A 14258-nucleotide genomic window follows, 5' to 3' on the forward strand; every position below is an offset into this window, starting at 1 on the left:
CGATAGGCAGCTGCCTCCAGTATTGTATCACCACTACTGTGTCCGTGTACGGATGAAATCACTTCATGTCAATGGAAAGTGCAGCATAAAATCCACATTGCACTAAGATATTAATTTATGTTGAAGTTGCTGAAGTAATTACATCTGGAGAAATACCTTGCTTGCATTCTTCAGAAACCATTCACTATCATACTAGTGTGGTGTAAACACTGTGTGCAAAGTTCAAAAATATCACACTGTTCTGATACACTAATGCATGCTTTCTCAGTTGGGCAGAGAGGAGACAGAATCACTGATGGAGCACATCTTTGAGATAAACGTGGTACAACTTAAAGGATTGACTCCCTTGCAGTCCACTGTCTGGGGCGAAGCAGACTGCTATATACAATATTATTTCCCAACTCTGGAAGCAGATAATATAACTGAGTCTTTGCCAATTGTAAATGGTAAGCAATTTTCTACGCCGAGGATCTTGTTTTCCATTGGGTGTAACATAATATATTAACCATTTTGTAGCTTTTATAAATAAATTGTAAATTCAAAAAATAAATTGTGTTAATGGAAGAATGCAAGAACTTGCAAAAATGTAAAACAGACTATCAAAAGACAACATGTGAACTAAAATGAACTTTAGCCACTGTTTTAAAAAAACTGTATAAACGAAAAAGGATTATTAGAATTGATGTGACAGTGGTGATGGACTAAGAATAGTTATTTATTCTAAATAATATAGCCAGTCCCTCCTTTCTCCAGTACATTTTTCAAAACTCTTAGCTTAGGATTGCTCTCATCTCGTTTTGCACTTGCACATCTAATCATTGCCAGCAAATGTTTCCTTTCCTGCCTTGCCCCACTCCTGCATTATCTGCATTGCTCCCCTGGGGTTCCATCAAGCAATGTCCTTGGCCTCTCCCTATTCCATATCTAAATGCTGCCCCACTGTTTTGAGATTTGGGGTCAGGTTTTCCATCTACCTGACAACACCCACGCTCTGCCTCTTCAAGATGTCTCTCACATCTCCTACTAGCCTTGTATTGTTATTCTGTTTGATACGCAGCCTTGGACTAGTTGTAACTCATCGTTTCAGGCCTCATTACAAACTCTGACTCTGGACATTGATTCTTTCCTCTCCTTGCCCATTGTCTCACATCCGTTCCCGCATGAAATCTTACTAACCTGTCGTTCTTGTCTTTGCTGACTAACGCTGGCTTTCAGTCCCCAGCTATTCATAATTTAAAATACCCCCTGCTTACTTAAATTTCTTCACAGATTTGCCCCTCACTACTCTGCAGCCTTCCCCAGATGAATTCGACATAACGCAAACACTGTCCTTTTGTGCATCCCACCGCTGCCTTTGTCCCGTCATTGACAGCTATGTCTTCAATCACCTAGGGTCTGTGCATCAGAATTCCCTTCCTAAATCTCTTTGTCTCCAAGTCCCTCTTCTTGCTAGAAAACCCACTTGTTTTGATCAAGGTTTAGTCACCCTTCCTAACAGCATCATCTTTGCATTGGTATACGTTTTTATTTGGTTATAGTTCTGAAAAATGCCATGAGCTGTTTTTTTCTTTACATTGAAGGTGCTACTTAAATGCTTGAAACAACGGCCAAGGAGGGGGGAAAGAATTGGTGTCAAGGGTGTAGAGTTTGTGATGAGAACCTGCAGTGATATCTTAAGTCTTCATTGCTGTTGAAATGATCTTCTAAGTAGGCTGTTAGGGATGATAGCTTCAGAGTGGTTCAGGCGGGATGGTGGGATTGCAGATTTTTGTGGAGGATGAGATAGATCAGCTGAATGTCTTCTCCTAACTGCCCTTAAAGTGGCCTAGTAAGCTGCCAGTTGTATCAAGCTACTACAATTAGAACAGTTCACAAAGAAGGCCGCTTCCTCTGAGAGCAACTAAGACTGGATAGGAAATGTTTGCTTGCCAGCAGCAAGTTACAACTGTATTTATTATATCAGATGTGGATTAATTGCATATAACCATGTATTTAAAATGTCTTATAGTATTTTTTTCAGTATTACGATATTTAAGACATGTCAGCTGTTCTGGAAGGTCTGTTCTATTTGGATTGACTATGACTCTTAAAACTAGTTCTTGTTTTTGAATGCAGTAGTAATTGGTTCCTGCATAGTTGAGTTAAATCACATTTGTACTTACTGTTTTTCTGCAGACATCATCCTAAAGCCTTTTCGCACAGCGACAACTTTGTGTGTACCAGATCCCCTATTTAATGACTGTCGAAGTCACTCTCTTCTCATTCCACCGGACCTTCCAGTTCAGAGAATACTGCTGAATGCTTACTCAAAACAGAAGTTTACAGGAGGTGGTGGCCTTCAATTTGAGGTTTGGTGTAGGTAAGTGCTGAAAATATAGAAACTAATAGATCTCAGCCAGCAAAGCAATAAGATGGAGACTTAAGTGTGTAGACGTTCAAAGTGAGATGTGTCATCAACTGCATCAAATTTAAAACTGTTTTCTGTTGATCATTTACATTTATTACTGAAAGGAGAGATGTATTGCCGAAGTTTTTTTTGTCTTGCACCCCTGGGGACAGACACAAACAAGCCAAATTTGAAACGATCAGAGCAATTACACCACAGGTAAAAAGGGTCCTTCTTCTTAACCAATCCCTTGGAATTAAGATGATGTGCTTCCATTCTGCTTCGATGGACATTGAAATGGCCGATAAGTCCTATGAAGGTGATGCTTGAAGGGTTTGGTAGAGGGATAATTTGAGGATTCTGTGCTCCTCTGATGCCTTGACTTCACCATAAGACATAGGAGGAGAATTAGGCCACTCAGCCCATCTAGTCTGCTCTGCCATTCAATCATGGCTGCTATTTTCTCTGTCTTAAAGACACTCAGTGATTTGCCCTCCACAGCCTTCTGCGGCAAAGAGTTCCACAGATTCGCCACCCTCTGGCTGAAGAAATTCCTCCTCATCTCTATTTTAAAGAATCGTCCCTTTAGTCTGAGATTGTGCTCTCTTATTCTAGTTTTTACTACAAGTGAAAACGCCCTCTCCACGTCCACTCTATCCCTTGCAGTATCCTGTAAGTTTCAATAAGATCCCCCCCTCATCCTTCTAAACTCCAGCGAGTACAGACCCAGACTCAACCATTCCTCATACGACAAGCTCTTCATTCTAGGGATCATTCTTGTGAACCTCCTCTGGACCCTTTCCAAGGCCAGCACATCCTTCCTTAGATACGGGGCCCAAAACTGCTCCCAATACTCCAAATAGGGTCTGACCAGAGCCTTATACAGCCTCAGAAGTACATCCCTGGTCTTGTATTCTAGCCCTCTCAACGTGAATGCTAACATTCCATTTGCCTTCTTAACTGCCGACTGAACCTGCATGTTAACCTTAAGAGAATCGTGAACAAGGACACCCAAGTCCCTTTGTGTTTCTGATTTCCTAAGCATTTCCCCATTTACAAAATAGTCTATGCCTAAATCCCTCTTTCCAAAGTGCATAGCCTCACACTTTTCCACATTGTATTTCTTCTGCCACTTATTTGCCCTCTCTCCTAGCTTGTCCAAATCCTTCTGCAGTTCCCTTGCTTCCTCAATAGTATCTGTCGCTCTACAGATATTTGTATCATCTGCAAACCTAGCAACAGTGCCTTCAGTTCCTTCTTCCAGATCATTAATGTACGTTGTAAAAAGTTGTGGTCCCAGCACAGACCCCTGAGGCACACAACTAGTCACCCGCTGCCATCCTGAAAAAGACCCCTTTATCCCCACTCTCAGCTAGCCAATCCTCTACCCATGCCAGGATCTTACCCTTAACATCATGGACTCTTAACATATTTAACAGTCTCCTATGTGGCACCTTGTCAAAAGCCTTCTGGAAATCTAAATAAATCACGTCCACTGGTGGTTCTCCTTTGTCTAACTTCCTTGTTGCCTCCTCAAAGAACTCTAGCAGATTTGTCAGACACGGCCTCCCTTTGACAAAGCCGTGCTGATTCAGTCCCATGCACTTCCAAGTACTTCGCAATCTCATCTTTAATAACAGACTCCAAAATCTTACCAATGACCGAAGTCAGGCTAACCGGCCTATAATTTCCCGTCTTCTGCCTCCCTCCCTTCTTAAACAGTGGTGTTACATTAGCCACTTTCCAGTCCTCTGGGATAGTTCCTGCCTCCAGTGATTCCTGAAAGATCACCACTAATGCCTCCACGATTTCCTCAGCTATCTCTTTTAGGACCCTGGGGTGTAGTCCACCCGGTCCAGGTGACTTATCCACCTTCAGACCTTTTCAGTTTCCCTAGAACCTTCCCCTTCGTGATGGCCACTACACTCACCTCTGCCCCCTGGTTCTCCTGGAGCTCTGGCATCCCACTGGTGTCTTCCACCATGAAGACTAATGCAAAGTAACTATTCAGTTCGTCTGCCATTTCTTTGTTTTCTATTATTACTTCCCCAGACACGTTGTCCAGTGGTTCAATGTCTATTTTTGCCTCTCTCTTACCTTTTATATATTGAAAGAAACTCTTCCTATCTTACTTTATATTACTAGCTAGCTTACACTCATATTTCATCTTCTCTCCCCTTATTGATTTTTTTAGTTTCCTCTGTTCGCTTTTAAATGATTCCCAATCCTCTGGCTTCCTACTAATTCTTGCCACTTTGTATGTTTTTTCAACTCTGTATGCTTCCCATAACATCCCTCAATGTGGTCGGTGCCTTCCTGAATGAACCTTCTCCATTTTAGTTGGTCACAAGCCAGAGTCTCCCATGAGTTGCTGGAGATGTTTGGCCTCTTAAGAACATCCCTGATGTTTCCGCTCTTTCCTGCCACAAACTAGGTCTGAGTAGATTAATTGTTTCAGGAGCCTAGTGTCAAGTCATCTAAGCGACATGTCCTAACTAGCAGTGCTGGCTTTGAGTGATTAGCGCCTTGAGTCTGGGCAAGTTGGCCTGGGAGCAGATAGTGTTGGACTGCCTTTCTTAGTTGGATTGGTTGACAGGTTGATACTCATTGGCCGAGGAGTTGAGAAACCAACAGGACTCTCCAAACACCCTGGTAATTCAAAAAAGACGCAAAGCTTGAACACATAAATTTTGTTTGTAGAGAGTGGGCCCCTGCATGTGGATGAGGGGGGCCCTGCGTGTGAATACGTGAGCACCTGCATGTGGATGCGTGTTGCTTCTAACAAGCTTAGATAAGCCACATTACAAGCTCTTAAATTATCCGATTGTCTTAAATTGGTGGTTAAAATTCTTTGATGTGAGCATCACTGGCAGGTCAACATTTGTTCCCCATGCCTAATTGCCCTTGAGCAGATGTGTTCAGCCATCTCTTGAATCACTGCAATCCATGTGGTCAGGTACACCCCAGTATTATTTGGAAGGTTTGTTTGGAGTTCCAGATTTTTGATCTGATAATGAAGGAACAGCGATATATTACAAGTCTGGATGCTGTGTAACTTGGCAGGTGGTGGTGTTCCCACGTATCTGCTAACCTTGTCGTGGATGTTAGAGGTTACGGGTTTGAACTGTGCTCTCAAAGGAGCCTTGGTGAGTTGCTGCACTGCATATTGTAGATGGTGCACACTGATATCACCATGTGTCTGTGGTGGAGGGAGTGACTGTTTAAGATGATAGATGGGATGCCAATCAAGTGGGATGGTGTTGAGCTTCTTGAATGTTGTTGGGGCTACACTATTTCAGACAAGTGGAGAGTATTCTATCACACTCTTGACTAATGCCATGCTAATAACGGAGAGGATTTTGGGAGTTAATTTATTATAACGGTAATTTTGTTTTTTTAGGTATTATTATCCTAATGTGAGAGACCAGGTTGTTGCCAGGGGTGTCCTGCCTTTGTCCAAGCTGTGTGCTATGGTAACAATGCAACATCACAAGGAAGTTGGAGTTCAGACATTTGGCATTCCCCTAATGCCTAGAATAGAAAACGAAGGACATCCTGCATGTTCCGCTGGTAGGTTAAAACTTTTTAATTTCTTTGATCCACATCGGAGACGATTTAATAAATAGTTAAACTGACCCATATGCAATAACTATTCTTAGTGGAGCCACATAATTCAGATTGGAATGCTGCAACAGCATATTAATACCAACCTAGGGGGTGGCACAGTGGTTAGCACTGCAGCCTCACAGCTCCAGGGACTCTGGTTCAATCCTGGCCTCGGGTGACTCCGTGGAGTTTGTACTTTCTCCCCGTGTCTGCTTGGGTTTCCTCTGGGCGCTCCAGTTTTCTCCCACAGTCCGAAAGATGTACAGGTTAGGAGGATTGGCCAGCCTAAATTGTCCCTTAGTGTTAGTGTCAAAAAGGTTAGGTGGGTTAATGGGTTACGGGGATGGGTGGAGGGATGGGCTTAAGTAGGGTGCTCTTTCCAAGGGCCGGTGCAGACCCGATGGGCTGAATGGCCTTCTGCACTGTAGATTCTATGAAAACTAACATAACCTGACCAACAGCTTCCTAAAGCTAACGTGAGCTCCAAAAAGATAAACTATTTGAATTGCTCTAATTATAAGCATATGATGTGATACTGCTGAGTTATCTTGTTTACTGTTGAGGAAAGTAGTTCCTGTTCCATGTGTGGGGAAACAAATGATCCTACATGTGCTATTAAAATAATTAACGTTTTCTAAAAGTTAAGCTCAGACATCAAATAATTATGCAAAGCCTATTTTCCTAGGCTATCCTCTTCGTGTTCAGATCACTCCCGATCTTCATCCCCAAATCCTGGCCCTACCGAATCTCCTATTCTACCACTGGCTGGCACGGGGGGGGGGGGGGGGGCGCTGAGGGAACCGGAGGCGGACTGGGTCCGAATGGAGGAGGCCTCCTGCATATGGACGTCTCTCTGAGCACTGGCCACTTCACCTCTCTCAGTGCCCCCGTACAAACACTCCAGGAGCCTGGTGGTAGTGTCCACCCTAAAGATCTGGAATAAGATAAGGTGCCACTTCAAGCTTGGTGTTGTGCCCATGAGGCCCCCATCTACAACAACCATAGGTTCACACTGGTGAAGATAGACACCATGTTTGGGACGTGGAGGGAGGACAGAGGGACATTGAGAGTAAAGGACATATACATAGACGGTAGACTGGCGACCCTGGGGGCAACTCTCAGAGTACCTCCAGCGCCCGAAAGGGAACCAACTCAGATACCTGCAGCTGCATGACTTTCTCTGCAAGGAGACCCGGATAATACACACTTTTGGACACGATGATAAGACTGGACTGTTTAGGGGACAAGAAATGTGGCAACATTTATGAAGACTCCTACAAAAGGTCAGGACCCCACTGGATGAGACCAGACAGAAATAGGGGGAGGAGCTGGGCATGGAGACAAAAAGAGTACTCTGGATTGAGGTGCTGCACAGGATCAATTCCACCTCCTCTGGTGCCGGGCTAAGCCTCATTCAGCTCAATGTGGTGTACAGAGCGCGCCTTACTATGAGAGGCATGAGCGGGTTCTTCCTGGAGGTGGAGGATAAGTGCGAGCAGTGTCAGGGGGACTCTGCCAAACACACCACATGTCCTGGACGACCGTTTTTCAGGACAGGGTTATGGGGGTCAAGATGGAGCTGCTCCCCTCTGTGGCGGTCTTGATCCATCCAGAGTTATACACTGGGAGGGGGAAGACCCTTGGCCTTCACCTCACTGATCATCAGGCAGAGACTTCTGCGAAGTTTGAAGTCGGCAGCACCACCCAGGGCCTCAGAGCGACTCCCAGACCTTGCCGTGTTCCCGAGACTAGAGATCCGATTCTCGATCAGAGGCTCTGAGAGATTCCACGACGCATGGAAGTTTCACAAACCTCTTTGGGGACCAGTTTGCAACCAGCAACTAACTGGGTAGAGAGCAGCAGATAGGAGGGGAAAGTAGGGGGAAGGGATAGGAAGGAGGGGACCGGAAGCGTTGGAGGGAGTCAGGAGGATGGGAGGGAGAGCATGACGAAGGGGGTACAGGGAGTGCCGCCAGGATGAAAGGGAGCTTGCAGCAGATGAGACATGGCAGGGACGTTGGGCATTTGCCGACACAGACCCCTGTCACACATGGAAAACCAAGGAGGTGGATCATCCTAACCTCTCTCGCGAGCTCTCTTTCTTCTATTCTCTCTCTCTCTCTCTCTCTCTCTCTCCTCTCTCTCCTCTCTCTCTCTCTCTCTCTCTCTCTCTCTCTCTCTCTTCTCTCCCCCCCCCCCCCCCCCCCCCCCCCCCCCAAGCAGAACAAGTGTAAATCTAAATTCTGGCATTGATTGTAAATACAAATGTAAATAAGATAAAGCGAGCACAGGAACCTGGGTCTCAGGAAATGTGACAACCCGTTGTACAGCTGTTTATGAAGTTGCTGTTGCTTTATTTCTTAATTTGTGATTTTTATAATGGCTGTCTCTTGTGTATGAATCTTGATACTAAATGTTAAAAATCCCTATAAGAATATTTAAACAAAAAATGTTTTTCTAGACTATGCTACAAAGCTTGTTTAGACTCTGAACATTGCACCATCAATTAATGTAACAACTTGAAATTGATGTAATTGTTTCATATTTATTTCAGGCTTATTAGATGTTAGCGTAAGATACAGATGTTCAGAGCAATCAACTGAGTATGCCGGTGATGGTATCATAGCATCTCGTGCTGTATCCCTTTCGGTACAGCTGCTCCGAGCTTCAGGCCTACAAGCTGCAGCAAGGTGAGGAAAATGAAGTAATATTTTGTGTTCTGATAATGTGCCTCTTTTTGATTTTACTAATGTTGAATTGAAACTGGGATCTTTATTATTCATGTCGCATTTTTTAAATCACATGGTTAAAAATAATTGTGACTGATTTTAGCTCCCATTTGTGTTTTTCCTTTCCATTTTTGCATACAACTTCAGTACCCTAACATTAACTCTTCAAATAAATTATTGACCAGGTTGCCAAAAGGAATGTAATGCATTTGGACCGTTACAAACTAATTGCCACATAAGATACCTGTTGCAAAGATTAAGGCTCCTCATGTTGAATGTATGGTGATCAAGAAGGATGGCTGAAAGCTAAAAAGTATGAGTCAAAAGATGTTTCACAGATTGAACTAGATGTCATTAGAAATCTGTGTTGCTAACTCTCTGGAGGTACATGAGAGATGGGCATAGTGGGAACAGTATCAAAATTTTCTGAGATTAAATGAGTGCATGATAAACCGAGAAAGAATGCGGGGGACTGTGTGAAAATCATGGAGCATTCAAGGATGTGTGGAAAATTCAGTTTATTAATAAATGTGAAGAAGTATTGTGTTGTGATCAAAGGTAAGGACACCACACGTAACCAGACAGACTAGATACAACTAGGTTTATTCTACTACTCCTCAATACAATACGCTCTAACTCTCCATTCCCCCTCGGGGTCCTCTTCGCGACCTGCTTCCAGGCAGGAGTTTATATCCTGTGGGGGAGCCTCCAATTGGGACGAAGCTCTGCCCCCTAATCACCTGGGGAGTTTGTATTCCAAGGTGTAGGGGGAGAATCTAATACAATGTAGGTCTAAACTCCTTTGGAGGTCGTAACACATAATTTGGTTAGAACAGAGAATGATAGGAGGAGACTTCCGGTCAGCAAGCGGAGCGGTCGCAAGGTGAGGGGCTCCCGTAGCGGTGGAGAACAGGGAAGGGAAGGGAAAGGACGCGCCCCCCCCCCCCCCCACACACAAAGCAAACCGGTCACCGAGGGATCCGTGGCAGCGGGAGCGGCCCAAGCGGCGGCGGCAGCAGCAGGAGCAGCGGCAGGAGAGGCCCGGGCGGCGGCAGAGCGGAGCAGCGGAGCGGCGTCTACATCCCCCCCCAGGGGCCGGAACGGAGCGGCGTCCATACCCCCCCCCCCCCCAAGGAGCGGACCGACGGTCCAGACCCCCCCCCCCAAGGGCCGGAGCGGCGTCTCTCCCCCCCCCCCCAAACAGGCCCGGAGCGGCGTCTTCCCCCCCCGCAGGCCCGGAGCAGAGTCTCCACATACCCCCCCCCCCCCCCCCCAAAAACCGGCAGCAGCCACCACGTGGCAAGAACAGACTCCTCTCACTCTCTCTCTCTCTCTCCTGCGTGAGAGAGGTAGGGGAAAAGTGAGGGGGGGAGAAAAAAAAAGCGGATTAGCACACGAAGCAGCGGGACGGATGTATCGCCGCATCAAAAAGAGCCGGACAGACAGGTGCCCTCTCCCCTGGGGTTAGAGGGGGGCGTGAATTGGAAGGAAGCCTTTACTGTGGTGGTGAGGGAGCAGCTGCAGACAATCAAGGCAGAGTTGAAAGCAGACGCAGAGGCCGCAGCACAGGCAGCAGTGGCCAAGGCCATGTCAGGGGTGCAGCAGGCTCTGACCAGATTGAAGGAGAAAGTGGAAGCTCAAGGGAAGAAACTGGAAGCTCAAGGGGGGAAACTGGAAGCCCATGCGGCAACCATTAAAGAGCTAGAGAAAGCAGCGACAGACATGAGCGACCGGGTCACGGCCCTAGAAAGGGAAGTGGCGAGTCTGGGCGCAACGCAGGGGAGCCTGAAGGGCAGGGTAGACGACCAAGAAAACAGCTCGAGAAGGCAAAATGTTAGGATAGTGGGCCTGCCAGAGGGGACCGAGGGTAGAATCCCCACAAAATACGTGGCTGCAATGCTGGGCAACTTAGTGGGCAGGAAAGCTTTCCCCACCCCACCGGATCTGGACAGAGCACATCGGTCGCTGCGCCCGAAGCCCAAGGAAGGGGATCAACCGAGAGCAGTCATAGCCAAACTGCACCGGTACCGGGATAGGGATGCAATCCTGCGCTGGGCCAAGGAAAATAGAGCCAGCAAATGGGACGGGCACACCATCCGAATATATGAAGACCTTGGGGTGGATATATCTAAGAAACGGGCTGAGTTTAACAGAGCGAAAGCGGCTCTCTATAGGAACAAAGTGCGTTTTGGTATGCTGTACCCAGCGAAGCTCTGGGTCACATACCAAAACAAGGAATATTTCTTTACAGCCCCTGCTGAGGCGAATAGATTCGTCGAGGAGCACGGGCTGGAAGAACAGCGGGGGGGGTAGGGACGAGAGGCCCCTGGCAAGGAGCAACGACACGCCAATGGGTAGGATGGGGGAAGAGCAGGCAGAAAACCGTAGAGGCCAGGTAGAGGAGAAGCGAGACAACAACCTCCGAGAGGGGAGCCACTGCGCTAGCAGGAAAGCTAGCGCCAGGGGCACGCAACAAAGCAGGGCCGCAGCGCACCCCCAACAGGGGGGAAGGCGCCAGGCAGGGGAGGGGGGAGATCACCCACCAAAGTCGGGAGAGCAAACGGGGAAAGGAATAGGGTATAGAGGAGCAAAGGAGGGGTATACAGGGGAGGAGGGTAGAGGGAGAGACCAGGGGGGGGCACACAGGGAGGGGAAAGGCAGGGTCAAAGGGACAAACGAGGCCAGAAAAGGAACAGGGCTACAAAGTACCACAACCAAGGGCTCGGAACAAGGAACCGCTGCAAGCACCCACCCAGTACGGTCTGTGGGCAAAGGGGCCCCCCAGAGTGCAGGGGACTACCCGCGTGGCGGACACACAGTGGACGGCCATGGCGGGTGCCCCCAAGACAAGGGGAAACCCCGGAGCGCAGAGATCCGAACGCATGGGGAGAGCAGTGGTAGCGGCCATCCTGGACGGCCCCCTAACAAAGGGAAACCCCGGAGGGCAGGGGCTCGTCCACCAGACAAACATGGTTAATCCCACAGGAACGAGGGGGCAGAAGCCCCCCACCAGGATAATCACCTGGAACGTAAGGGGACTTAACGGCCCAGTGAAGAGATCCAGAGTCCTCACCCACCTCAGAAATATGAGGGCCGACATAGTCTTCCTCCAAGAGACGCATCTGAGGGAGCAGGACCAACTGCGGGTAAGAAAGTGCTGGGTGGGACAAACCTACCATTCCTGCTATGGGACAAGGGCCAGGGGGGTGGCGATACTGATCGGCAAGAGGACAATGTTTAGGGCGACAAAGACGGTTACAGACCCAGGGGGGCGATATGTCATGGTCAGCGGGGCCCTGGATGGGGCGCCGGTAGTCCTAGTCAACGTGTACGCGCCCAACTGGGACGACACGAGCTTCATCCAAAAGACCATGGCAGAAATCCCGGACATAGCGACGCATCGACTAATCATGGGGGGGGACTTCAACTGTGTACAGGACCCAAAGACGGACAGATCAAACCCCAAAACAGGGAAAACCTCAAACATGGCAAGGGAACTCGGTCACTTTATGGAGCAGATGGGAGCTGTGGACCCCTGGAGGTTCGCCCACCGGGGGGAGAAAGAATTCTCCTTCTTCTCCCCAGTACACAACGTGTTCTCCAGAATTGACTTCTTTGTGGTGGGGAAAACGGTGCTTCCAGGGATAGACAAGGTGGAATACTCCGCAATTGTGATATCAGACCACGCCCCACACTACATGGACGTGCGGCTGGAGACGGGAAGGGCCCAGCGCGCCACATGGAGGTTGGACGGTGCCTTACTAGCTGACAAGGCCTTCAGCGAAAGGATAGCGCGGGCCATAGCGGAGTACACAGAGAACAACCAAAACGGGGAGGTATCATCCTCCACGTTCTGGGAAGCGCTTAAGGCCGTAATAAGAGGGGAAATCATTGCCTTCAAAGCGCAAAGAGATAGGGAGGAAAGGGTGGCTGGGCAGAAGCTGGTCGACTCCATACTGGAGGTAGACCGTAAATACTCCGAGGCCCCGACCGTAGAGCTCCTGGCGGAGAGAAAAGAACTACAAAGGAACTTTGACCTGCTCTCCACCAGGAAAGCAGTGCACCAACTCCGCCAGGCACGCGGGACCCTGTACGAACACGGAGACAAAGCCAGCCGCCTGTTGGCACACCAGCTGAGAAAGCAGGCAGCCACCAGAGAAATTGGGCAAATCAGGGGTACCAGAGGCATGTTGGAAACAGAACCAGAGAGGATTAACAAAACCTTCAAGGCCTTCTACCAAGAGCTGTACACCTCAGAGCCCCCAACGGGGAAGTGGGATGAACCGGTTCCTTGATGGACTGGTCATACCAGTCGTGGGAGAGGGAAGGAAACGGGACCTGGAAGCACCACTAGCACTGGGAGAGATCATGGAGAGCATTAGCTCCATGCAGACGGGGAAGGCGCCGGGACCGGACGGATTCCCGGCGGACTTCTACAAAAAATTTGCGACAGCGCTGGCCCCGCACCTGCGGGAGATGTTCACAGACTCGCTAGCTAGGGGCACACTGCCACCCACGTTAGCACAGGCCTCAATCTCGCTGATACCTAAGAAAGACAAAGACCCAACGGAATGTGGGTCATACAGACCCATATCTCTGCTGAACGCAGACGCCAAAATACTGGCCAAAATCCTAGCCAAAAGGCTAGAAGACTGTGTACCTGAGGTGGTCACAGAGGACCAGACGGGCTTCGTCAAAGGTAGACAGCTCACCTCGAACATCAGGCGCCTGCTGAACGTGATAATGACCCCCTCCGGGGAGAGAACACAAGAGGTGATCGTCTCCCTGGACGCAGAAAAGGCCTTCGACAGAGTCGAATGGAAATACCTCATAGAGGTACTGGAGCGGTTCGGGCTTGGAACAGGGTTCACCGCGTGGGTAAAACTCCTATACAACGCCCCCATGGCGAGTGTACGGACCAACAATACCAACTCCCAATACTTCCAGCTGCACAGGGGCACCAGACAAGGATGCCCACTGTCCCCACTGCTGTTCGCACTAGCAATCGAACCGCTAGCAATTGCGCTCAGGGCAGCAAAAATTGGAGGGGGATCCGAAGGGGAGGCAGAGAGCACAGAGTCTCACTCTATGCAGACGATCTGCTCCTCTACATCTCGGACCCACAAAGCAGCATGGACGGAATCATCGCGCTCCTGAAAGAGTTTGGAGCCTTCTCGGGCTACAAACTCAACATGAGCAAAAGTGAGATCTTCCCAGTACACCAGCAAGGGGGGGGGGGGGGGGGGGGGGGGGGGAAGCACTAAGGGGCTACCGTTCAAACAAGCCCGGCATAAATTCCGCTACCTGGGGATCCAAATAGCCCATGACTGGAAAGGGATCCACAAATGGAACCTCACCATCCTGGCGGAGGAAGTAAAAAAGGACCTGCAAAGATGGAACACACTCCCACTCTCCCTCGCAGGAAGAGTCCAGACGATCAAAATGAACGTATTGCCCAGGTTCCTCTTCCTGTTTAGATCCATTCCGATCTACATCCCCAAGGCCTTCTTCATAGCGCTGGACAAACTTATCATGGC

General features: G+C 48.6%; 1 protein-coding gene across 1 annotated transcript in view; it reads left to right on the forward strand.

The window, feature by feature from the left end:
• c2cd3 (C2 domain containing 3 centriole elongation regulator) overlaps positions 1 to 14258 on the forward strand; it is a 173547-nt gene that overhangs the window by 67336 nt on the left and 91953 nt on the right. Inside the window, exons 17-20 of the mRNA XM_038817737.1 lie at positions 269 to 446; positions 2176 to 2359; positions 5787 to 5956; positions 8547 to 8682. Of these exons, the coding sequence (XP_038673665.1) occupies positions 269 to 446; positions 2176 to 2359; positions 5787 to 5956; positions 8547 to 8682 (668 nt within the window). The remainder of the gene's footprint in view (positions 1 to 268; positions 447 to 2175; positions 2360 to 5786; positions 5957 to 8546; positions 8683 to 14258) is intronic.

Source organism: Scyliorhinus canicula, chromosome 14 (genome assembly GCF_902713615.1).
Source record: "Scyliorhinus canicula chromosome 14, sScyCan1.1, whole genome shotgun sequence".
NCBI classification, from domain to species: Eukaryota; Metazoa; Chordata; class Chondrichthyes; order Carcharhiniformes; family Scyliorhinidae; genus Scyliorhinus; species Scyliorhinus canicula.